Source organism: Erpetoichthys calabaricus, chromosome 13 (assembly GCF_900747795.2).
Source record: "Erpetoichthys calabaricus chromosome 13, fErpCal1.3, whole genome shotgun sequence".
Taxonomy (NCBI): domain Eukaryota; kingdom Metazoa; phylum Chordata; class Cladistia; order Polypteriformes; family Polypteridae; genus Erpetoichthys; species Erpetoichthys calabaricus.
Window position 1 is genome coordinate 69552740 of NC_041406.2, and position 27284 is coordinate 69580023.

General features: G+C 37.6%; 1 protein-coding gene across 1 annotated transcript in view; it reads right to left on the reverse strand.

Moving 5' to 3' along the window:
- Window positions 1-27284, reverse strand: part of LOC114663762 (pituitary tumor-transforming gene 1 protein-interacting protein) — a 103248-nt gene that overhangs the window by 9996 nt on the left and 65968 nt on the right. Inside the window, exon 6 of the mRNA XM_051935922.1 lies at window positions 19578-19624. Coding sequence (XP_051791882.1) covers window positions 19578-19624 — 47 coding nt within the window. The remainder of the gene's footprint in view (window positions 1-19577; window positions 19625-27284) is intronic.

The following is a 27284-nucleotide window of genomic DNA, read 5'->3' on the forward strand; positions in this document are numbered from 1 at the left end:
CTCCATTAGAGTATATGGACAAAAAACAGGTTCCAGTTATGACCATTACACGTAGAATTTCGAAATGAAACCTGCCTAACTTTTGTAAGTAAGCTGTAAGGAATGAGCCTGCCAAATTTCAGACTTCTACCTACACGGGAAGTTGGAGAATTAGTGATGAGTGAGTCAGTCAAACAGGTTCCAGTTATGACCATTACGCGTAGAATTTCGAAATAAAACCTGCCTAACTTTTGTAAGTAAGCTGTAAGGAATGAGCCTGCCAAATTTCACACTTCTACCTACACGGGAAGTTGGAGAATTAGTGATGAGTGAGTCAGTCAGTCAGTCAGTCAGTGAGGGCTTTGCCTTTTATTAGTATAGATACACATACACACACACACACATATACATACAGTGGAACCTCGGGTCAGGAACGTCTTGGACCACATACAAATCGGGTTACAACCAAAAAGTTTGCCAAACTTTTACATCTGTTCACGACCACACACTCGGGTGACGAACAAGCCAGTTTCCATTCCGGTTCGTACGCGCCGATGATTTCCGCACGTGTTCAGTCTCTCCCTTTGCAGTGAGCGAGCACGAGCACGAGAGAGAGAGAGCCCAAGCAGGGGCGTTTTGGCCGACACTCGTGGGGCAGCGGTCGCTCCAGCTGAGCGATCAAGTAGTTGGAGTGGAGTGATCAGAAGAAGTAAGTAAACATTTAGTTTACTATTACACTGTGCATTCTATAGTATAATGAACTATTTTTGTGCTTAAAAATCTTTAAAAATATATATATTTACATACAGCTCGTACAGTCTGGAATGGATTAATTGTAGTTACATACAATCCTATGGGGGAAATTACTTCGGGACACGACCAAATCGGGTTGTGACCAGAGTTTTGGAACGAATTACGGTCGTGACCCGAGGTTCCACTGTATATATACACATACGTATATACATACACATGTACACACACATATATGTGTGACTGACTCTTGGGATGTGGAATGTCACCTCTCTTTGGGGGGTGGGGAGGTGGGAAGGGCCCAGAGTTGGTGGGTGAGACGGAGAGCTACAAACTAGATATAGTTGGGATCATGGCCACCCACTCGCTTGGTTCTGGACTCAAACATCTCACAAGAAACTGGACTATCCTTTTCTCTGGAGTTGCCCAGGGCTGACAGGAGAAGGCTTCTTACTGAGTCTCTGCCTGGCTGATGCCCTGTTAGGGTTTGTCCTGGAGAACGAAAAGGCTGCCTCAGTGAGGCTGAAGGCCGTGGACGAGAGGACTCTGACAACCACAGATGAATATGCACCAAATGCTAGTTCAGAGTACTAGGCCTTTTTTGAGTCACTAGAGGGGATTCTGGAAAGGGTCCCATTTGAGCACTCCATAGTTATGCCAGGAGACCTCAGCGCTCATGTAGTTATTGATATAGACACCTGGGGTATCATGTATAAACGGTGCATACGCACAAATATATTGCGTATGAATGATTCCACGTTCAAATCGCGGTGTACAAAACCTAAACTTGGCGTAAAGCCATGCACATTTCCATGGTAGCTCTTACCCAGGCGTACGCAAGTTCTCTGCTCGGTTTTGCAAACTGGCGGCACCCTGCGTCAAAGCAGAGCTACTGTTCCAGTGTGGTTTCCCTTTCTTTTTTAGATCCACATCCCTGACGCGGCTTTATAAATACATAAATTAACTGCATATTGTTTATCAGTTTAATGCATCTGATTGTAATTAACCTGTAACAATATAATGGTCCACAGAATGTTCAAACTATTCTAAATACAATAGCTGCTTTAGCATTGTTACTCTCACTGCACCTTCTCCTTTCAGCTGCTCCCATTAGGGGTTGCCACAGCGGATCATCTTTTTCCATATTACTCTCACTGCACCACGTGGAGTATTTATATCACTGTATCTGAGTGGGGAATCACAGCTGTACAGCAGCTGATCGGAAATAGAATTATCAGTATACAGCATCAAGCACATGCTGCCTCAGCCATGCTGTCCATTGAACTGCTCTCATATGACAAACGCTTCAGAGGCTTTCCCCGTGGTCCAGCAACATTTTCATCCCAAGAACAATAAACACACTCAATCAGTCCATCAAGTGCTCCTTGTAGAACTGTTTGTACTTACAAGTACAATTACTTTACTGTAAACTTGCGATACAGTTATAATATTGCACAACCTGAGCCACTTTATAAAGCGCGTATTTACATATGATGACGATATCATTTTTAAGATGAAATGCAGCAAAATATGTTTATTATATTATACAGATAAAACTAACTTCATTTACATAATCTATATTGTTAATAATTAAACATGGGAGGACACTGTGTCGCAGCGCTAGGAAGGAGCTGGCGCTCCGTTCACGGACTGTTCCTGCCTCTCGCTGTAATCTTGCTGGAACTGGCACAACACTGGATGGATAGAATAATTTAACATGTACTACGAAGATATTTCAATGCTCCTTAAAAGTTTTGAAGAATCTGTATTCTAAGCTTACAGATGGCTTAACGTCTATTACTATTGTGTGGCGATTGGGTATTTGGAGAAAGAAAAGTAAGGACAGGAATTGGGGGTTAGTACGTTTGAAAGAGACAGTACTGCTGCAATAAATTATTTCATCGAACGTCGCGCACGGCACAGCAAGCATCCTGCATGAGGCATGAACAATCACTGCGCCACCGTGTTCCCATTTTTAATAACATGCTTCAACTCCCATCATCATGAAAATTACATCAAATATATATACATCTCAGTATTTTAATCATTCAGAGAGCTGTAATATCACGAATGTAATGGATTCTGTGTCCTGTCGAAGGACGAGAAAGCCGGTTTAAGAAGCACGTAGTGATTCACACACATAGAGCACATAGAAGATCAAATACAAAACAAAGCATTTAACATGCTACTTTAGTTATGATATGATTTCAGAAACTAGTAAATTAACCAATTTTAAGATGAAGTTTATGATGTTCTACTTTAATGACAAAATAAACTATGTGATTAAAGTGGACACTTAGAGATTAAAGTTGACATTTCGTGCTTTATTCCCACTGTGTGCCTATTTTTTTTTCTCTGTACCCTAATAAGCTTTCATATGACATTCAGACGGTGGGCTACGACTCGCCTTTTCATGGCGACTTTGATATCTGACAACTTCTTTTTTATTTCGAGCACTGTGCAACTTTGTGAACTTGAGCTTCTCCGACACTCTTTGTCACTCGATCAACTTCCTTTTGTTTTTTATACCACTGTTTAAATCAACAAATAATACGTTTTTCCTTGCCTCTACTTGGTATTTGCTGAAATTCTTCTATAAACCCCGTGCTTTTGGCATTGCCTTTTCACAGAATGCTGAGCTTAAGGGTTATTTATATTGATTTGCATATACGATGAGGTGTAATTCTGGGAAGAGATGGGTCGGGACAGCAGGCGCGTGCGTTACTTTTCACGCTGACCGGGATTTATGTAGCGGAAGAACATGGAAGTTGGCGTTTGCACAGATTTATGCATCTGGATTTTTTTGTGCGTAAGCACATTTCCGCTTTAGTCTGTACGCCATGTTATAGTGTGAATTCTTCGCACGGCGTTATGCATGAGGCCCTTGGAGAGGAAAAAGGCCTACCTGATCTAAACCCAAGTGGTATTTTGTTATTGGCCTTCTGAACTAGTCATGATTTATCCATAAGGAACACCATGTTGGAACATATGGTGGCTGATAAATGTACTTGGTACCAGAACACTTTAAAATCAGTCATAGATCTTTGGCCTATAAATCATATCATCAGATTTGTAGCCGCACGTTCTGGACACTTAGGCGATGTGAAGGAAGAACTGTCAAATGATCACCATCTGGTGGTAGGTTAGGTCAGATGTCGGGGGAGGCACCTGGACAGACCTGGAAGGCCCAGGAGAGTAGCGAGGCCCCTGTCCAGATGACTTTCAACTCCAAACTCTGAAAGAGTATTTCCTGCATCCCGGGGAAAACTGGACACAAGAGTTTGAATGTGCCTTGTTCAAAGTCTTCATTGTAGAAGCGGCTGCAAAGAGTTGAGGCCTGAAGGCCACAGATGAGTCTTGAAGGACCCAATGGTGGGCACTAAAGTTTAGAGATGGTATCAGGCAGAAAAAGGAGGCCTTCTGAGCATGGTTAGCACGGGAGACTCCCGAAGCAGCAGAGAAGTACTGACAAGCCAAAAGGGCTGCAGCCTTGGGAGTCTGGAAACTAAAAACCTGGAAGTGGGAGGAGTTTGGAAAGACAATGGAAAACAACTATCAATCTGGCTCAAAGGGGGTCAGGTGACTCAATAAGGGAAGATGTCCTCAGCAAGGGTGGGGAAGTTTTGACATGGACGAAGATGTTGCCTGGCAGTGGAACACCACTTTGAGGAGCTCCTGAACCTGATGGACATGCTCTCTGTGGAGGAGGTAGAGCCAGAAGCTGATAAGTGAATCAATGCCCATTCCCCAAAGGGAGGTCACTGAGGTAGCTATGCAACTACACACTGTTGAGCTGTCATGGCTGAGATGCCTTTTCGATGTTGCATGGTCATCAGAAGCTGTGCCTCTGGAGTGGCAGACTGGAGTGGTTGTCCCCATTTTTAAAAAGAGGGACAGGAAGGTGTGCTCCAATGATCAGGGGAATCACACTACTCAGTCTCCCTAGAGACTGCATCCAGTCGTGGAACCTCAAAACAAGGAGGAGCAATGTGGATTCCATCCAGGCTATGAAATGGTGGACAGGCTCTTTAACCTGAAGGGGGCATAGATATATGCCCAGTTGGTCTGCATTGTATGTTTTGGACTTAAGAAAAGGCATATGGACTGTGTTTCTCAAGGGATTCTGTGGGGGCTATTTGGTCCCTGTATAATCACAGTGAGAGCTGTGTCTGCATACTCCAAAAAACATCTGCATCATTTCCAGAGAGTGAAGTTCTCAGCCAGGGCTGTGCTTTGTCTCCTGTCCCGTTTGTGATTTTCAAGGACAGGATATCAAGGCACAGCCAGGAATGGAAGAGGGGTCCAGTTCGGTGCCTCAGAATCAAATTGCTGCTTTTTGCAAATGACGTGGTCTTGTTAGCTTCATCGGGCTGAGACCTCCAGCACGCATCGAAATGATTTGCAAGTGAGTGTGAAGAGGCTAGGATTAAGATGAGCACCTCCAATTCAAGACTAAATTCCTCAGTAGGAAAAAGGTGGATTTTCCTCTCGATATGGGGGGTGTTTAAGTACCTGTGGTTCTTGTTCACGAGTGAAGGGAAAAGGAATTGTGAGATCGACAGATGGATTAGGGTGGTATAAGCGCAGTTATGAGATCGCTACGCTGATCTTTAGTGGAGAAGAAGGAGTTGAGTCAGAAGGAAAACTTCTTGATTTACCAGTTGATGTACTTCCCTACCCTCACCTATGGTCATAGGCTTTGGGTAATGCCGAAAAATTGAGACTGCAGGTGCAAACAGTTGAAATGAGCTTTCTCCATTGGGTGGCTGGGCTCTCCCTTAGGGTGAGAATCACAGATATTTGAGAGTGGCTTAGAGAAGAGCTGCTGACTATCTGCATCAAGAGGAACTACTTGAGGTGGGTCGGGTATCTGATATATATGCCTCCTGAACACCTATCTGTGTAGGTTTTATGGCCACAACCTACTGGGGGGGGGACCCTGGGGAGGACCCAGGGCTCACTGGGAGGATTATATCTCCCAGATTGCCTGGGAAAACCTTTGGATCCCACAGTATGAGCTGGCGACTGTGGCTGGAGATAAGGATATATGGGCCCCAATGCTAAGACTGCTGGCCTCGCACTTTGAATAAGTGGTGGAACACAAATAAATGAATTATATACAGTATAAATATAGTGCCTTGCAGAAGTATTCAGTCCCCTTGAAGGTCATCACCTTTCTTTGGATTTCAAAAGATACATACACATATTCCTCCAAAAAGTATCTTTTATCGACAACCTGTTAACAGTTTTTTTTTTTTTTTTTTTTTTTAAAGACAAAGTATGAAGTTTGTCAAAGTAAGTTTCTAAAAAACAGTGCCTACATAAGCATTCAACCCCTTTAAGCTCCAAATCCCAAATAATACACATATGGGTCATTTCTCAGGCTGTGAACCCACTATGAAAATGAAGACTAAGAAGTAAGAAAGTCACACAAATGTGTAAGTCAGAAATTACATTTTTGAGGTTGAATTTAAATTTAGAGTGATGGAAAAAAAGACTTTCACAAAAAATTGCAAATTTAATTGCTTTTTTGAGAAACAAAAACAAATCAAATAGCAAACCTTGGCGTTTCCCTCAAAAATTCATTCAGCAATTCAAGTGAATGCTTAAAAGTGGAATGGTGAAATGTCACAAATGGGAGCTTCAAAAACTCCCATAATATGTGAGCACAGCAAGAGTAATCAAAAATCCGCAGGACATGCTTAAGTACAAATGACCCGAAGACATTCAAGCAAAACTTGAAATTCTACCACCAAAGAACAAGCGCAATCTAACGCTGCTCTCCTAAGCCCCTTTCTAAAAATATAAAAACAAAAATAAAAATTAAATTAAAAAAAAAATTCTAAAAAAAAAAAAAAATAGTTTTTTAACCTCACATGTAGCAACAGACAATATTTATACACAAAATATTAACAAAGGATGTAAGTGCACCTATACATTTACTTGTTGTGTGGACTGAAGAACACTGTTCAAATTTAGGCACTAGCATAAGAATTTACACAAAATTCCTTCTTACATTTGTTTAAAGGTACTCATTTAATTGGTAGCTAAAGTCCAAACAAAAAGATAAGGAAAATATAGTATGCCTTGAACCTACATTTTTTTGTTACTACCACAGTTTTGGCAATCATAACATATATTAATGTGGGTGTTTACTGTATTAAAACTCAAAAGATCAGAAAAAACAGCTTGTGAGAGAAAAACAACTTGTCAAATAGATCTGTGTAGAGTATATACAGAGTAAGAACACTGGCTGTAATGGCTCATGTTGCAAGAAAACATTCACATGCATTTGTTTTTATGTTAGAAATCTTCTTTGAACATGTTTTCAATTTAATAACAAAAAAGTACTTCTGAAAACCTTTGTACTGGAGGTTTAAGAAAGTGTAGGAAAAAAATACTTAATGTGTGTAAGCTATATTAAGAAATAATGCTGTGTCTTCTGAAAAAAATCTTTTCTACTCTTGACATTTTCCTTTACTAATCAGTTCAGAAAAATGTTAAAAGATAATGTCTCACTTCAATTTCTTGTATAAAAATAAAACATACAGGGACTAAAACACACTGACAAGTTAATTATCTTTCACTACATTGTGAATAAAATAACTGTATACATAACCTAATGGGTACTTCTAAATTATAATCTGTATTAGATTTATAGTTTCTATATATTGCAAAGATGCATTTACATTAAGTCATTTATCAGTGACTAAATATAAAGCTAAAGAGCAATGTCTAAGGTCAGATTTTGAAAAATGAGATTTCTGTTTTACTACACAGTGGAAGTTAATTGGTGGCCTCCTGTCAGCTGTACACAAGAAAATGTCTCCTGAGCCTTTGGGGTTCAATATGACTACATCTGTGCTTTTATGTTTCTCTTTTCAGATGTCTTCATTGTAGACACTTCATTCTGATCATTTATATCGGCAACATGTTCAGGTTAGTATTGAATGCATCACTACAGCTTATATCTAAACACAAATATTTAAAAGTAAAATATTTAACTCTGCTTCAGCACTTCAGATTGATGTCTTGTGTTATAATAATTTGCACATAACTGAGGAAAAATCATCATGAGAGAACAAAGAAGTCATCTTGCATTTAAAAACTAATAGCACTTGTAAGGTTTTTGCAGCTTGTCTATTGTTCTCAACTGATTTCTCAATTGGTTGTACTTCATGAAATATACAAATGCAATATGAAATTGCTAAAATATTCAAATTATAAATAACTGAATTAAAAAAAAAAAATCACAGCATCAGAAGCAAATGGTCACATTTACCATAATACACCATATATCATAACATTTAGATAAAGGCCTCAGATGGCTACAAATTATGAAATTGATGCATTATTAAAGAAATCAATAAGCACAAGGGATTTAGAATGCATCTGGCCCAAGCACTGCAACAATACACTCTGGCTATACAGCATACCTCTGTTAGCAAAAACTGTTCATTAAGCTGCATTTCCATTTGCAACAGTGAAACAGAAGAGATTGGTAATATAACAAATGAAAATCATAATTTTTATGACATTACAATAACTTGGATTCTGTAATGGGGTAGCAAATATGTGGATTTGTACAACTCATTCAGAGCCTTTTACTCACGCTAATATAGTTGCAAAAATAAATGTATTACTTTCTGGAAATATCACTATTAAAACACTGTATTAAAGGGCATCAACATATGAATAAATCATTCTTAATGAAGAGTCTTCCACACTGCTATAAACCATTATGGTAAACTCTAAAAAAATCACACTATTGTATGTTCAGAACACAATTAATTAGACTTTTACTTTAATGGGGAAAAATAATTAAGAGGTAAACATAAAATGTCAGGATAGAAATACACTTAAAAAGGCTTTATACCCAAGGGAATTACAATAGCGGATTAGGACACCTGAATAGCATTATAGACTTGCAATTATCATTTAAATAAACCAAATCAAGCTATTTAGCAGGGAAAAAATGCCTTACAGTGCAAAACCAGGTCTGACCTCAAGTCCACTGTCTTAATTGGAAGTGTCAGGTTAGGAAACCTACACTTTTAAAATATATCATGCAATGGCTATTATTGTCAAGAAAAAGAACTCCATATTGAAATGAAAACAAAATGAAACAAATATTTATGAAGTTCAATTTTAAACATTTCATTATTTTGACAAAACAAGTGAATCAAACGGCCTGAAATTGAATTACTGGATAATTGGATGGTTATTAAAGTGATTAACCAATCCAAAAATAAAAAAACTACAGCTCAACAAATCAAACTGACAATTCATGAAAATCAAACCTATACAGATGAAGACTGAAAAGAGGGAAAAACACAACAACTTCTGAAATTTATACATTTATTTAAAAAACAGGATGGTCTCATACATCTAGATATGTTCTTTGTATTGGTGCTGTTTTTCGTTAGTTTAACTTTTCAGCCTAATGCATTACATTATATTTGTGCTACTAGTAAAATACCTACACTTTATTCACTAAATTATTCTTGTGGTAGTCGGTTTTCTACAAAATGTGTGACCATTACTACTACTGATATTTATTGCGCTTTGCAGGTTTACAAATTTTGCAAGTTATTTGTATTACATTTTGTAGCATGCTGCAAATTGACAATTCCAGCAACTGCTTGTGTGATGTTAGCTTATCAAATATACGGAATGCATATTGATGATGTTCATTTACAAGTAGAACACAATAGTTGTTTTTAAAGCTGATTGTTTCAGACACAAGCTTCTAGTTTCCTTTAAGTTTTTAAACTGATACTGACTGCTTCAATTCTGTTGGACTTTCGTGGTATCCTAATGTAGCACATTCATTGGCCAAGGCACTGTATTTGCTAATACAGTTAGGTCCATAAATATTTAGACAGAGACAAATACCTGAGACAAAAATCTTCTTTCTAATTTTGGTTCTGTACATTACCACAATGAATTTTAAATGAAACAACTCAGATGCAGTTGAAGTGCAGACTTTCAGCTTTAATTCAGTGGGGTGAACAAAACGATTGCATAAAAATGTGAGGCAACTAAAGCATTTTTTTAACACAATCCCTTCATTTCAGGGGCTCAAAAGTAATTGGACAAATTAAATAACTGGAAATAAAATGTGTATTTCTAATACTTGGTTGAAAACCCTTTGCTGGCAATGACAGCCTGAAGTCGAACTCATGGACATCACCAGATGCTGGGTTTCCTCCTTTTTAATGCTCTGCCAGGCCTTTACTGCAGCAGCTTTCAGTTGCTGTTTGTTTGTGGGCCTTTCTGTCTGAAGTTTAGTCTTCAACAAGTGAAATGCATGCTCAATTGGGTTAAGATCAGGTGACTGACTTGGCCATTCAAGAATTTTCCACTTCTCTGCTTTAACACTAGAATTACCAGAGCCTACGAAAAAACTCGTAGATCCGGCCCACCTTAAATCGCTTCCTAAATCCGTTCACACCTCTCTGCCAGCGTCTTTTGTCCTCTAAATGTGCTGATAAAGACAAGCTGCCAGCAGCCGGCTATTCCATCCCCCACCGACTTAGAATGTGCACGAACTTCTCCCAGCTCATGCCTTGATTGATCATCTGGGAGTGAAGTGGAGTTTTAGAGAGGAAATAATAGATTGTTATTTGGAACAGATGCATTTCTTGTGTGTTCCGTTTCTACAGTAATCTGTGTAAACACATCGTTAAAACAGAAACTTTCTTATTTTAGTAATAAATGTTACAAAATGTAGGCATAAACTATAGAATGTGTAAAGCCCGAGTTCCAAAGATCAAATAAACACTTTCACTAAAGGACGATACAACAGTTTCTGTGGCGTAGCGCGCTAAGATTTGCTTCTCAGAGCGCAGCAGCTTTGCCGTTCCTCACAGTCCTGAGTTCAATTCCCCGCTGGAGAAAAAGTGTTACTTTTTTTATTTCTTTTTAACCTCAAACGGACATAAAATTTATAAATTGGTATGCACTGTCAGTTAATGAGATCGTTATATTTTCATGTGGGATGCTCCTTTTAAAATATTTTAACAATTGAGACTGCAATTAACATGAACAACTGTCCTTATAACTTATTTTTAAGATCCATAACACACAGACAGACCAGAGCACTGTGTAATAGAGAGACAGGGAAGGCACATGTACTGAAAGAAAAAAAATTTCAACATGTGCGTACTTAAGAGATTCAGATGGGGGGAGGGGTGATGTTAGAGCATGTGAGCTTATTCAGTGCAGCAGGAACAACGCACATGTTGATCTTTTTTTTCTTTCAGTACATGTGCCTTCCCTGTTTATTTATATATCTCTGCCTGTCTGTCTCTCTATTATGCAGTGCTCTGTCTGTTTGTGTGTTATGGATCTTAAAAATAACAGTTATAAGGACAGTTGTTCATGTTAATTGCAGTCTCAATTGTTAAAATATTTTAGAAGGAGCATCCCACATGAAAATGTAACGATCTCATTAACTGACAGTGCATACCAATTTATAAATTTTACGTCCGTTTGAGGTTAAAAAGAAAAAAGTAACACTTTATCCCCAGCGGGGAATCGAACTCATGTCTGTGAGGAACGGCAAAGCTGTTGCGCTCCGAGAAGCAAATCTTAGCGCGCTACGCCACAGAAACTGTTGTATCGTCCTTGAACCTTTTGTGAAAGTGTTTATTTGATCTTTGGAACGCGGGCTTTAAACATTCTATAGTTTATGCCTACATTTTTTAACATTTATTACTAAAATATGAAAAAGTTTCTGTTTTAACAATGTGTTTACACAGATTACTGTAGATACAGAACACACATGAAATGCGTGTGTTCCAAATAACGATCTATTATTTCCACTCTAAAACTCCACTTCACTCCCAGATAATCAATCAAGGCATGAGCTGGGAGAAGTTCGTGCACGTTCTAAGTCGGTGGGGGGATAGAATAGCCAGCTGCTGGCAGCTGGTCTTTATCAGCACATCTAGAGGACAAAAGACGCTGGCGGAGAGATGTGAACGGATTTAAGAAGCGATTTAAGGTGGGCCGGATATACAAGTTTTTTTGTAGGCTCTGGTAATTCTAGTGTTAATAAACTCCTGGGTTGCTTTGGCTGTATGTTTTGGATCATTGTCCATCTGTATCATGAAACACCACCCAATCAATTTGACTGGATTTAGCTGGATTTAAGCAGACAGTATGTCTCTGAATACCTCAGAATTAATTCAGCTGCTTCTGTCCCGTGTCACATCATCAATAAACACTAGTGTCTCGGTGCCACTAGCAGCCATGCACGCCCAAGCCATCACACTGCCTCCACAGTGTTTTACAGATGATGTGGTGTGTTTTGGATAATGAGCTGTTCAACGCCTTCTCCATACATTGCCATCATTCTGGTAGAGGTTGATCTTGGTTTCATCTGTCCAAAGAATGTTTCTCCAGAACTGTGCTGGCTTTTTTAGATGTTCTTTAGCAAAGTCCAATCTAGCCTTTCTATTCTTGAGGCTTATGAGTGGCTTGCACCTTGCAGTGCACCTTCTGTATTTAGTTTCATGCAGTCTTCTCTTTATGGTAGACTTGGGATAGTGATACACCTACCCCCTGGAGAGTGTTGTTCACTTGGTTGGCTGTTGTGAAGGGGTTTCTCTTCACAATGGAAATGATTCTGACATCACCCACCACTGTTGTCTTCCGTGGGTGTCCAGGTGTTTTTGCGTTGCTGAGTTCACCAGTGCTTGCTTTCTTTCTCAGGATGTACCAAACTGTAGATTTTGCCACTCGTAATATAGTAGCAATTTCTCGGATGGGTTTTTTCTTTCACCTGCATTGAGAGCTCCTTTGACCGCATGTTGTCTGTTCACAGCAAAATCTTCCACATGCAAGCACCACACCTCAAATCAACTCCAGGGGCCTCATGTATAACGCCGTGTGTAGAACTCACACTATAACATGGCATAAGCACAAAAGCGGGAATGTGCATACGCACAGAAAAATCCAGATACAGGAATCTGTACGTACGCAAACTTCCACGTTCTTCCGCTACATAAATCCCGATCAGCGTGAAAAGTAACACACGTGCATGCGCCTTCTGTCCCGCCCCAACTCCTCCCAAAATTACACCTCTTTGAATATGCAAATCAATATAAATAGCCTTCTGTGAAGTGAAAAGACAATGGGAAACGCACGGGGGAAAATATAAGAATTTCAGCGAATACCAAGTGGAGGCAAAGGAAAAACGTACTATTTGTTGGTTTAAACAGTGGTATAATCAACAAAAGGAAGTTGATCGAGTGACAGAGTGTCGAAGAAACTCAAAAACTCAAGTTCACAAACTCGCACAGTGCCCGAAATAAAAAAGAAGTCACATATCAAAGTCACCGTGAAAAGGCAAGTCGTAGCCCACCGTCTGAGTGTCATATGAAAGCTTATTAGGGTACAGACAAAAAAAAATTGGCACACAGTGGGGGAAAAAAGCACGATATGTCAACTTTAATCTCAAAATTTCCACTTTAATCACGTAGTTTATTTTGCCATTAAAGTAGATCATAAACTTCATCTTAAAATCCTTTAATTTACTAGTTTCTGAAATCCCATTGTAATGAAAGTAGCATGTTAAATGCTTTGTTCTGTATTTGATCTTCTATGTGCTGTGTGTGTGTGAATCACTACCTGCTTCTTAAACAGGCTTTCTCTTTGTCCGACAAGACACATAATCCATGACATTCGTGATATTACAGCTCTCTGAATAATTAAAATACTGAGATGTATACATGATATCTTTTTCATGATGATAGGAATGAAAGCATGTTATTAAACATGGGAACACGGTGGTGCAGTGTTTAGTCGTGTCTCACGCAAGAGGCTTGCTGCGCCACGCATGACCTTCGATGAAATAATTTATTACAGAAGTACTGTCTCTTTCAAACGTACTAACCTCCAATTCCTGTCCTTACTTTTCTTTCTCCAAATACCCAATCGCCACACAATCAGCTCTGTAATAGACGTGAAGCCATTTGTAAGCTTAGAACGACGATTCTTCTAAACGTTTAAGGAACATTGAAATATCTTAGTAGTACATGTTTAATTATTCTATCCGTCTATCCTTCCAGTGTCGCATCAGCACCAGCAAGAATACAACGCAATGCAGGAACAATCCCTGAACTAGCTAGTGCTGCGGCACCGTGTCCTCACATGTTTAATTAATTATTAACAATACAGATTATTTAAATGAACTTAAAGTTTTATCTGTATAATATAATCAACATATTTTGCTGCATTTCATCTTAAAAATTATATCGTCATCATATGTAAATACGCGCTTTATAAAGTTGCGCAGGTTGTGCAATATTATAACTGTAGTGCAAGTTTATAGTGAGGTAATTGTACTTATAAGTACAAACAGTTCTACAAGGAGCAATTGATGGATTGATTGAGTGCGTTGATAGTTCTTGGGATGAAACTTTTTCTAAACAGCGAAGTCCGTACAGGAAAGTCTCTGAAGCGTTTTGCCGTGGCTGAGGCAGCGTCTGCTTCATGCTGTATACCAATAATTCTCTTTCCGATCAGCTGCTGCTGTGATTCCCCACTCAGATACAGTGATATAAATACTCCGAGTGGTGCAGTGAGAGTAATATGGAAAAAGATGATCTGCTGTGGCAACCCTTAACGGGGAACAGCTCAAAGAAGAAGAAGATGCGGTGAGAGTAACAACGCTAAAGCAGTTATGGTATTTGGAATACTATGGCCATTATATTGCTGCAGGTTAATTACAATGAGATGCATTACACTAATAAACAATATGCAGTTAGTTTCAGTGTATAAAGCCGCGTCAGGAATGTGGATCTAAGAAAGAAAGTGTGACCACACAGGAACAGTAGCACTGCTTTGACGCTGGGTGCCGCCAGTCTGCAAAACCGAGCGGAGAAATTGCGTACACCAAGATATGAATTACCGTGGAAATGTGCGTGGCTTTACGCCAAGTTTAGGTTTTATACATCGCGATTTGTGCGTGGAAATGTTCGTACGCAACATTTCTGTGCATACGCACCATTTATACATGAGGCCCCAAACCTTTTATCTGCTTAATTGATAATGACATAACGACAGACTTGCCCACACCTGCCCATGAAATAGCCTTTGAGTTAATTGTCCAATTACTTTTGAGCCCCTGAAATGAAAGGATTGTGTTAAAAAAAATGCTTTAGTTGCTTCACATTTTTATGCAATCGTTTTGTTCACCCCACTGAATTAAAGCTGAAAGTCTGCACTTCAACTGCATATAAGTTGTTTCATTTAAAATTCATTGTGGTAATGTACAGAACCATTGTCTCTGTCCAGTTAGTTAGTTAGTTAGTTAGTTAGTTAGTTAGATAGATAGATAGATAGATAGATAGATAGATAGATAGATAGATAGATAGATAGATAGATAGATAGATAGATAGATAGATAGATAGATAGATAGATAGATAGATAGATAGATAGATAGATAGATAGATAGATAGATAGATAGATAGATAGATAGATAGATAGATAGATAGATAGATAGATAGATAGATAGATAGATAGATAGATAGATAGATAGATAGATAGATAGATAGATAGATAGATAGATAGATAGATAGATAGATAGATAGATAGATAGATAGATAGATAGATAGATAGATAGATAGATAGATAGATAGATAGATAGATAGATAGATAGATAGATAGATAGATAGATAGATAGATAGATAGATAGATAGATAGATAGATAGATAGATAGATAGATAGATAGATAGATAGATAGATAGATAGATAGATAGATAGATAGATAGATAGATAGATAGATAGATAGATAGATAGATAGATAGATAGATAGATAGATAGATAGATAGATAGATAGATAGATAGATAGATAGATAGATAGATAGATAGATAGATAGATAGATAGATAGATAGATAGATAGATAGATAGATAGATAGATAGATAGATAGATAGATAGATAGATAGATAGATAGATAGATAGATAGATAGATAGATAGATAGATAGATAGATAGATAGATAGATAGATAGATAGATAGATAGATAGATAGATAGATAGATAGATATACTTTATTAATCCCAATGGGAACCTAACTGTAGATTGAGACATCAGTGTGACAGCAGCCTTGGATTCAGTAATCACTGACAACACCAGACATTCTCATTTGATGTTCAGTTTATACTTGTACAGTCATGGCAGCTAGCAAGCTTAAGTCATCAAAACTGTGACATTTCCTGTAATAATGGGTTGAGCATCTCTAAGGTTTTTGTCTAAAAGCCTGTCAAGTGGAATTTGTTTTCTCCCATCCATTGCCAACTGGTCATGTCTCACTTCTTATTCTAAAGGAACTATATATTCAATTGATATTAAATAGTAACAAGATTTCTGCACTGTTATGGCACTACAGTTGTAAATGCTCTAAGCCTGTAGTTGGAAAAGAGTGATATAGAACACTAATTTAATGGATTAATTTAGTTTAATGATTTAGTTCAATTAACAGGTGATTACTTTTCCTGGTCTGAGAATTAATCATTCCACACCATGCTTTTATGTGGGTTTACCTTTACCATGATTAAAGGTGTTTTTGCACAATTTAGGTGTCAGTAATGAGGTCAGTTTGATTTTGTCTGTCTGCTACTGTTCTTTATTTATCCATCTCAGATGTTCATTTATAACTGCAGACCATATTGGTAACTGCCGGTTACAGACCAGTAAGCTTCAATGGTCTTTGTTTTTTTTTTTGTTTGTTTTATTTTAAAATATAAACATTGTGACCGGTTTTCTCTGTCTACCATATATAGATCTCTTATTTGGAATGCTTTGTTTATAAAAAAAAAGATATTCATCTACAAGGAAAATATGCCATTAACTGTATGTGCATTCTATGAACCCATTTGATGACCATTTTGGAAACTGGAGTTGATGTTTACTCTGGAATCATTAAGCACAAGGAAAGAATTGTTACATGCTGGAATTAAGCAATGCCAAAAAAAAAAAAAAATTGGGGAAGAATGCAAAAATGTTGTGAATTAACTACTACAGATTCCATCTGCAAGAGTCTCCAGTTATTTTTACATTCTTACACAACTGGTTCCAAACCTCCTCTTCACACTCTGGAGCAAAACTTTGCTGCAATTTCAAAACCCACTTGAGTTCAAGGTTTTAGGAAATGTAATTTGCCATATGCTCAATTTTCATTTTGGTGGCTGGGGGATGTCACAAAGTGTAGTGCCACCGCTTAACAGCTCCACAAGACTGAGTTAGAATTCTAGCCCTCCTCACTGTCTATGTGCAGGATATATACAGTCATGTCCATAAGTATTTGGACAGTGACACAATTTTCATCATTTTGGTTCTGTATGCCACCACAATGCATTTGAAATAAAGCAATCATTATGAGATTAAAGTGTGAGTTTCAGCTTTAATTTAAGGAGTTCACCAAAAATATCGTATAAGGAATGACACCCATTTTTCTGCATAGCTCCCCCATTTCCAGGGGCTCAAAAGTATTTGGACATTTGACTGACAAGCTGCTCCACAACCATGTGAGAGAAGTTCCCCCCTATTTCATTAACTGTCAAGCAGGTTAAGGGTGTGGAATTGATTCTAAGTGTGGAATTTGCATTTGGAAGCTGTCACTATGAGTGGTCAATATACAATCCAAAGACCTGTATATCATTAGACTGACAAAGCAAAACAAACCAAACCCTTTAGAGACAGCAGAAACACAAGGAGTGGTCAAATCAATCATTTAGTACATTCTTAAAAAGAAGGAAAACAATGATAAACTCATCAACATCATAAGTCTTAAAAACCAAAGATGAAGACTGCAGAATTCTGTCCTGGTGAAGAAGAACCCCTTCACAACATTTAGCCAAACCAATAACACTCTCCAGGAGGTAGATCTATCATTGTTGAAGTCTACAATCAAGAGAAGACTTCATGAAAGTAAAGACAGAGGGTTTTATCAGAATTTGGAAAGAAGCATTTGGAGAAGAAACAGTTTATAATCCGATGAATACCACATTATCTGTGAAAAAATAGTGGATGCAGTTTTAAGGCATGATCAATGCAGGACTGTGAATGGAAGACACTCATTAGTGCTTACAGATGATATGACTGTTAGCACAAGTATCAGGATGAATTCTGAAGTGTATAGGGCTATACTAGCTGCTCAGATTCAGCCAAATGCTGCAAAACTGACAGGATGACACTTCACAGTACAGATGGACAATGAGCCAGAACATACTGCTAAAGCAACTAAGTGTTTTTCCGAGGCAAATACATGGAACATTATTCAGTGGCCAAGAAAATCAACTGAACTCAACCTAATTGGCCGTGCATTTCACTTGCTGAAGACAAAACTGATGGCATGAAGTCTTAACAAACAAGCAGCAACTGAAGACAGCTACAGTAAAGACCTGGCAAAGTATCATTAAGGTGGAAACCTAGCACTTGAAATGAACATGGCTTCCAGACTTCAGGCAGTCATTGACTATGAAGGATTTATAACCAAATATTGAAAATGATCATTATGATTATGTTAGTTTGTCCAAATACTTTCAAGCCCCTGAAAATAGGGGGACCATGTATAAAAATGGCTATCATTCCTAAATGGCTTATACAATATTTCTGGTAAACCCCTTAACTTAAAGCTGAAAGTCTATACTTCAATCACATAATGATTGCTTTAGTTAAGTTCCACTGTGGTGACATGCAGAGCCAAAATTATGAAAATTGTGTCACTGCCCAAATACTTATGAACCCGACTGTATATCCTCTATGTTTTCTAATTTCAGGTTGTACTAACTCAATGTACTCTGTGATAGACTGGCTCTTTGCTGAGGATTTGTTTCTAATTTGTACCCAATCCAGCCAGGATAGCTTTTGGTTTCCCTTGACCATAATATGGATAATTTTTCAGAAAATATGGAAAAAGAGTTGGAGTTGGCTAGACATATAAACATATTTTTCTTTTGGTTTTGGTAATATGCTTTGTAATAACTAAAATGAAAAAGGTGTTGTATTTTTAGTTTCAGTGTTTTCATACTTGCCAATAGAGCCCAAATAAAAATAAGGAACTTTCTATGTAAAACATGCATTTACTCATGGAAATTATCAACAGACTTCGTTTTTTCCCTGCCTATTTCAATGGTTTGTGCTTAATTTTGAGCATTTTCAATTAAGTAACAAAAAGCATACTCATGCACAATTTTTCAGGACTCTTTCCACCACTGAGAGTGAAACTAAGAATTTACTCAGGTTAATAACAAGAGTTTAACCTGGTTTGTAGTGCTATTGTCAAAGGAGATTTAACAGACAGTGGGTCATACAGCTCATTTTAAATTCCATTTGCTGCTCAGGTTAGTCTTGAGAGTACAGACTTGGCACAGCATTATCCTTCAAAGGCAGGGAATACTAGCTCATAAAAAAGAAAATGTCAGTTCATGAGCCTGGACAGATGGCCTTGCTGAGCATGTTAAATAACAAACATTTGTAAGAAAATCCAAAATTAAATTGACAATTGTAACAAACTGAATTACGCAACCATATTTTCTCAAAAGTTTGCTTTCAGCAATTTGAGGGAATTAGAAACTGAGCTTTCATTGGCTCTGTTCAGTTCATCCTAAAACTAAAGTATTAGTGAAACATGGCAACTGTAATTTCTACTTCTGTACTCAAAAAACAATATTTAACATCAACGTAAGAGGACATGGCAACATAAACGATAATATTTCTGTTAAACAAATTAAACAACTACCACATATAAAAACATTTTTAAATGGAATTACATTGACAGAGGTTATGCTAACCATACATGAACTGATTACAAAAATACATGACATTGTATCACTTACCATATTTCTTTCGAATTTCATCACTTTTTATTTTTCTTTCTGCTTTCCTGCAGATTTAGAAAACAAAAACATTTTTACTTTAAATAATTTACAATTAAACCAAAAAATAAAAATACAAAACTCTCAATTTTATTCTAATCCTCCATATACAAGTATATCACACATTCAGGTCTCACAGGTTGATCTTCACATTATGTATTAGTTTTTTCTGTGTATTGTAAGCACAATACTTGTGCCCAAGTTAATATTATTAAAATGAGATGCCCAGCAGTAGAGGCAAAAGTAAAGGTGGTAAAGCACCACTTAACTTTTTATTTACAATTTTCATTGTACTGAAATTTTTTTAAAAAACAAGCTATTAGCATATGTGGAAAAGTTGGAATTTTAAGATGTAGTTAGTTTACTAGCCAACGCCCACCATGGCATACGGCGATGTAAGAATAGGAATGGAAAATGGTGAGATAGGAATTCAGAAATCAAGAAGAAATAAATACTTCTTGAAAGACGCAGTGTGCATGTAGAATTTCCGGCCAAGCAGGATTACATGTGAAAGTGATAAATAAATCAGGCCTTCCGAATTTACGTACTATGGCCATGGCATCCTGATAGTTTTGTTGCATGTATTTTGGACTTCCTGGAAATGTGGACGGTAATATGATCATTTTGCCTGCATGTACGTTGTTATTTTCAGCGTTTGCTTGTAGTGCGTCTGACAGTCCTTTGTATTGTTCCACGCGCAGATCTTGATAATGTAATCTGAGATAGTTGAGACACGCGGCCTCTGTTTTAACATATGCATCTACGATGTACTGTTGGAATAGTTTGCCGCTAGAGTGCAAAATACTAAATGTATTCCTCATTGCTAATCTGTATGTGTAAAATTGGCATTGAGTAAGCCTTATTTGCTTGGCGGTTCTTTTATTGGGAACATGTAAATCTTTGTGCCAGCCAATGTCTCCGTAAGGGTATAAAAGTGGGTAAACCATAGGATCGCAATTCATATTGAGCATGGAAATCTGTTTACAGGAGTTGCCTATGGGATAGATGCAAATGTCCCTTTCGGCAGGCAGTTCGCCATCTTCTCCGACGAAAATCGCTGCAACATCGGTGTGACATGTTGGGACATTGTATCGTTGTAAATCCTGCCTAGGGTTTTCCTTGAAAACCATTTGTACAGATGCTGTTGGATTGGACTGAGTGATTTCATGCATGTGTTTGTATGATTAGCGAAGGGGTTGATGGTTCTGAGCATGGAATCTAGCTGGAGAAGTACATTTTCGCTGCATGCAGAGTTTGCTTTATTTTGTAAGCATACTTCAGTAGCTTGCGCTGTGTCAAAAACATACAACTGTCCATATCCTGGAGAAGTAGAAGTGTTAGCGTATGGTGGAGAGATTTGGTGATAAATTTGCCCATGTATTTTAAAACAGTATGGTCCGTGGCCAGGAGGTTGAGTTATCTGTGCACCCATGGAAGCAAACGCTAGAGAAGAGTTCACGATAATTTTTAGCTTTTGATGTTTACTGTGTAAGAAGCTGTTGTAAAGACACAGGTGGCTCCCGCAAAGGTGGTAAAGCTACTTTACCGCTGTGGCAGCACCTCGAGTACTTGTTGGATGTATTACGCTCAGCAGGCCAGTATAGTACATGACATGGAAGAGAACAAATAGGAATTGAGAAATGCCGTGTCGGCTGCGTGTGGGCAGGACCGGTTTTGAAGAGAAATATATATAAGAGATATGTCATTTTGGAGCCAGTATACTTATGTCTTTAGGTTTGACTTATTAAAATATGCTGCTGCACAAAATGCACCCAAAAATATTAGGGAGAATTCAAATGAACTTTGAAAAATATTTATAACTAAAATACTATACATTTAAAAATGAAAAAAACAGGTCACCTAGAAACTTGCAATATTAAGATTACATTAAGTATTAATGCATTTTAAAAACCTCCAGGAAAAGAAAAAAAAAAAAAAAACACAAAAAAACTGTCAATCTGGAACTTAGAAAGCTTTAAGGCCATGTTGAGGGGTTTTGCACTTAGCAACAGTCAGACATACACTATGTAAATTTCTGAGACAGGACACACCACGCTACGAAACTTATTCAACAGCAACACATACAAATTTCCAGCAAAAAAGAACCTATATCTAGGGTTCTGAAGGTTTCTTTGCAGTCAGATAACGTCTGTGCTCAAAACTTCATGTTCAGAACAACACAGATAGATCACCAGCAAGAATCCTATTACATGTGGAGCAATACTGTACTCCACTATAAACTCCATATCAATAGTCACAGTGGGTAGTACTGCCATGGTTTAGAGACTATTTTCATATCAGGACCAGGATGGTACACTATCATTGAAGAAGCCATGAATTCTGTACTAAATCAAAGGATTCCTTGAGAGAATCTAAGTTGATCTAACAGTTACTTCAAGAGTTCAGACAGGCTATGGAGTAAGAACGATCCAAAATACACAAGCAATTTTATAATAGAGGGGACAAAAATAGAATAAAAAAATAACAGCTTAGAATGGTCTTGTCAAATTCCAGGCACAAATCCCTTTGAGATAGTCTAGCAGTAACTGAAATAAGCAGTTTATTCTCAAAAACCTGCAAATGTCACGGAGTTCTGCAAGAAGGATGGGGTAAAATTTGTCCACCTCACTCTTATAAACTGTCCACAAATACAGGAAAAATAAGGCTGAGGTTGTTGCTAAAAAACATAACTAGTTAAGGGTCTAAGGGAACAAATTATATATTCCGCAAAAAGTACTTAGTATTACATATTTATGCATCATATTTTTGTTTTGTTTATTTTTTTATAAAAGGTTTTAATTGACAATCTCATGGTGAAAAATACATTCTAAACGGGCTGTTTATTATATGTTAAGATTAATATAAAATCATATTGCTAGTAAGTATTTAATCAACTAATTATTAAGGCATGAGTTAAGGGAAGTGAGTTTTCACAGATTGTGAGAACACTGAGTAGTTCCTCAACTCTGATTTCAATGTACATATTGAAAGATGAATTATACACATATAGTTTCACCATAATCTAATATTCAGTATGAAGCCTCCTGAACATTTTCATACAGGTGTGACTGTTATCTTCAAGAATTAAGTATACGCTTTTTCTGAAAAGCAATGGCACATTTTATTAGGAATTTCCCATTGCACTTACATTAAGATAACAGATGTTGATTTATATATTTACAAATTTATTCAAATTTAAAGTATTTGGTAAGCAAGTCATGAATAATCAACACTTATCAGCTCCACAGTGTTTATGCACATTTTCTAGGCATTTTAGAGTTAGTTTACATTATTAATTAATTTATTTATTTTTTTTAAAAACACAAAAACAAGACAATGTACATGTATGTGTACGCTCGTCAATTAAGTTAATGGATATGGAAGTTGTGAGAGTTTCACTTCTATTTACTTCATGAGTCAGTTATTACATTTTTGTTTATTAAATAGTTTTTTAATAATGAGTCATATTCAAAAGTAACAGTAATAATAGAATGCAATTACATCTGTTAGTAGTAGTAAGTAGTAATGTATTTTATTATTACAAATGTTTCTGATGTCAAACACATGCACTTTATTACTGCATGTATTGCAAAATACATTCCAATACATGGTGCACTACAAATGTTAACGATGAGATATATGTTGATCATTTAGATTTACAACATGTCTTAGATGTGTAGCACACCTAGTAATACATATAAATGGCAATACATATACATATCAATAACAATTAAAAATAAGCAGAGCAGACACGCTAGCAAGCAATATGGAATAATCAAAGGCTACAACTACTTTAGCATTAGACCCACTAAATAGTAAATAATTGATTAAACAAACAGTTAGAACACCTAGAAAAGTAGAATGAAAATCAAGATGAAAATACATTATTCCCATATAACTGAATGGTACATTTTTTTTTTTTTTTTTTTAACCAAACTTAGTTTTCTAATTTCTATATTGTTCCCAAAACACAGATCTTAGGAAATAACATCACTTAATTAGCCCAGGAGTCCAATTAAAAACAGAAGCTGGTTGGAACAAAAACCTGCAGCCACAGTGTGCCCCCAGGACCGAGGCTGGGAAACACTGCTCTAGAGTGCCAGCAAGGAACAGTCAAACACATCCATTTGCATTCTCATAATTTAGAAATGGCAATTCTCTTAACGTACATATCTCTAGGATGTGAAGGAGAAAAAACACACTCAGGACATGGCAAAGTTTATACACGCAGTGAACAGGCTTCAATGGGATGTATTAAGTTACATGTGTATTACATCACAATTTGTGTTTAGCGGCCATTTTACCAGGGAACGTCGAAGATGTATGTCGCTCAGTTAGATGCAGAAAGTTCGATGCAGTATTGCAAGTAAAGTCTAATCACAGACAAGAATGACAAAAATAAAATTTACCTTTCTCTTTTTGGAATCACTAGTTGTAGGGCATTGATTCCTTCTCTTTTGCCGAATATATCGGTTGACTGTACTAAGTATTGCTATTTGTGAATCATCAGCATAGCCTAGTTTTAAGTTAGGAACCCAGTCAGGGTTGACTTCATCCTGCATATATGCTGGTGCTCCTGTCAAAAAGATGCTTTGCTGAGCTACAAGAGAATTTGCTGATTCGGAATTGAAAGCAAATACTTCGTATTTAATTAAAAGAAACCCTTTCTATAATACAAATAATCTTTTCAAAATGGATTTACTTAAAGATAAAAACTCACTATGGAGTACAGGATATTTTTAACATTTCATCATTACTTATATCACTTTTATATCCCTATTTTGGAATATTTTTGGCACTAATGTGTATGTATGTATGTGTTATAACTGTAGACCAGATAGCAGCTTTTGATGCTGTCAATAATCAAGTCACATTTTTTACTTAGCATAGCATTCCGAAAGATAAACTGCAGTTTGAAATACACTGCCTGGCCAAAAAAAAAAAAAAAAAAGGTCACACACTCTAATATTTTGTTGGACTGCCTTTAGCTTTGATTACGGCACGCATTCGCTGTGGCATTGTTTCGATAAGCTTCTGCAATGTCACAAGATTTAGTTCCATCCAGTGTTGCAATAAATTTTCACCAAGATCTTGCATTGATGATGGTAGAGTCTGACCGCTGCGCAAAGCCTTCTCCAGCACATCCCAAAGATTCTCAATGGGGTTAAGGTCTGGACTCTGTGGTGGCCAATCCATGTGTGAAAATGATGTCTCGTGCTCCCTGAACCACTCTTTCACAATTTGAGCCCGATGAATCCTGGCATTGTCATCTTGGAATATGCCCGTGCCATCAGGGAAGAAAAAATCCATTGATGGAATAACCTGGTCATTCAGTATATTTAGGTAGTCAGCTAACCTCATTCTTGGAGCACATACTGTTGTTGAACCTAGACCTGACCAACTGCAGCAACCCCAGGTCATAGCACTGCCCCCACAGGCTTGTACAGTAGGCACTAGGCATGATGGGTGCATCACTTCATCTGCCTCTCTTCTTACCCTGATGCGCCTATCACTCTGTAACAGGGTAAATCTGGACTCATCAGAACACATGACCTTCTTCCATTGCTCCAGAGTCCAATCTTTATGCTCCCTAGCAAATTGAAGCCTTTTTTTCCGGTTTCCCTCTCTGATTAGTGGTTTTCTTATGGCTACACAGCTGTTCAGTCCCAATCCCTTGAGTTCCCTTCGCATTGTGCGTGTGGAAATGCTCTTACTTTCACTATTAAACATAGACCTGAGTTCAACTGTTGTTTTTCTTCGATTTGATTTCACCAAACGTTTAAGTGATCGCCGATCACGATCATTCAGGATTTTTTTCCGGCCACATTTCTTCCTCGAAGACAATGGGTCCCCACTATCCTTCCAGTTTTTAATAATGCTTTGGACAGTTCTCAACCCAAGTTTAGTAGTTTCTGCAATCTCCTTAGATGTTTACTCTGCTTGATGCATGCCAATGATTTGACCCTTCTCAAACAGACTAACATCTTTTCCACAACCACGAGATGTGTCTTTCGACATGGTTGTTTAAGAAATGAGAAGCAACACATTGCACCAGTTGGGGTTAAATAACTTGTTGCCAGCTGAAAGATAATCGCCCATGCAGTAATTACCCAATAGGAGGCTCGAACCTATTTGCTTAGTTAAATCCAGGTGGCGACTTTTTTTTTGGCCAGGCAGTGTATATTTACTGCATTTATAAAAGTAAATTTGTATGGATCGAACCTATCTATAAGGAAATGCTCGGAACACACAACGTGCCACTTCCTGACAGTATGGTCGTTCAAGTTTTTCCGATTGATGGCTTTTAGCCAAGCTTTCCGTCACCTTTCCGTTAGTTCTTCGGTTTCTTTTCCTTGATTTTTACGAACCGAAGGTTTCGTAGCTTAGCTTAGGGTTTTTCTTGCTGCTGTTACTACAGCCAAACACACAACAGTCGATAGTCATGGTTGTCCAACTCGTTCCCTGGTAAAAATGGCCGCCGCCTCGTTTTCATTTATGCGTACTTTGATAATGACATCAGCTTAATACAACCCATTAGGACCCAAGACTAGGGAAATGTGAAACTATAGTTAAAATAATGCAATAATGTTTTTATATAACTAATTTACATGGTCATGTGCTTTTTCTTTTTTTTCAGAAAATGATCAGATTTTTATCAACTTACATACAGAGGATTTGCTTGCTGTGAACAACACAGATTAAGAAGATGAAATAAACAAACAAGTAATGCAGTATTTAAAAGAAACATTTCGGCAGCCATCCTTTTTATGGGGCAGGGTCACCTTCTGAATACACATCTTCGCATACTGAACATGAATGATGAATGCATGCCGCGTTCCCTATACATTCAGTAATATTACACATTCTCCCTTCCCTTGCAGGAGTACACACGTGCTATCAAGTTGCTGCAGATTGTCCAGAATGCAGCAGCCAGTCTTGTATTTAACCAGCCGAGACGGACACTTGTCACTCCTCTCATCAAGTTGCTACACTGGCTACCTGTAACAGAGTACATCAAGTTGAAAACCCTGATGTCAATGGGTCAGCAACTGTGTATATGGAGACACTGGTGAGGTGCCATGCTCCTCACCCACTCGGGTCTGCCAGGGAACAGCATCTGATGATGCCGACTCTGCGTGGTATCCACAAGTGTCAATCCAGACTCTTTTTGTGTGCAGTTCTTAGTCAGTTGAATGAGCTGCCAACCTCCATCCGAACTGTTTAATCCCTCAATGTATTAAGAAGCAATTGAAAACCCATCAAAAACTTTGCTCTGTGATCTTTCATACTGTTGGTTGATTTGTTGTTAATCTAAGTTTGTAAACTTCACATGCAGCAATCAGCTTTTGTTACTTGTCCTACTCCACTTGCTGAACAAACAGGCCCTAGCCTAATGTGATTCAATTATGTTTACCTCTTTTTTAAGTCACTTTGGCTAAAAGTATCTGTCAAGCAAATAAACGTAAATATAACTGTAGACAAGAAAACATGGGCTCAATGAAGAAAAAGCTGTATGATGTATGCACTTCTACCTATACCAATAGAATCCAACATTAAAAGCACACAGAGCTACTCAATATTCACATATATGTGGCAAAAAAAATGGCATCTGCTCTATAGTAGAACCCCTGCTGCCTGCAATGTGGAGGCAACAAAGGCTGCAGTGAC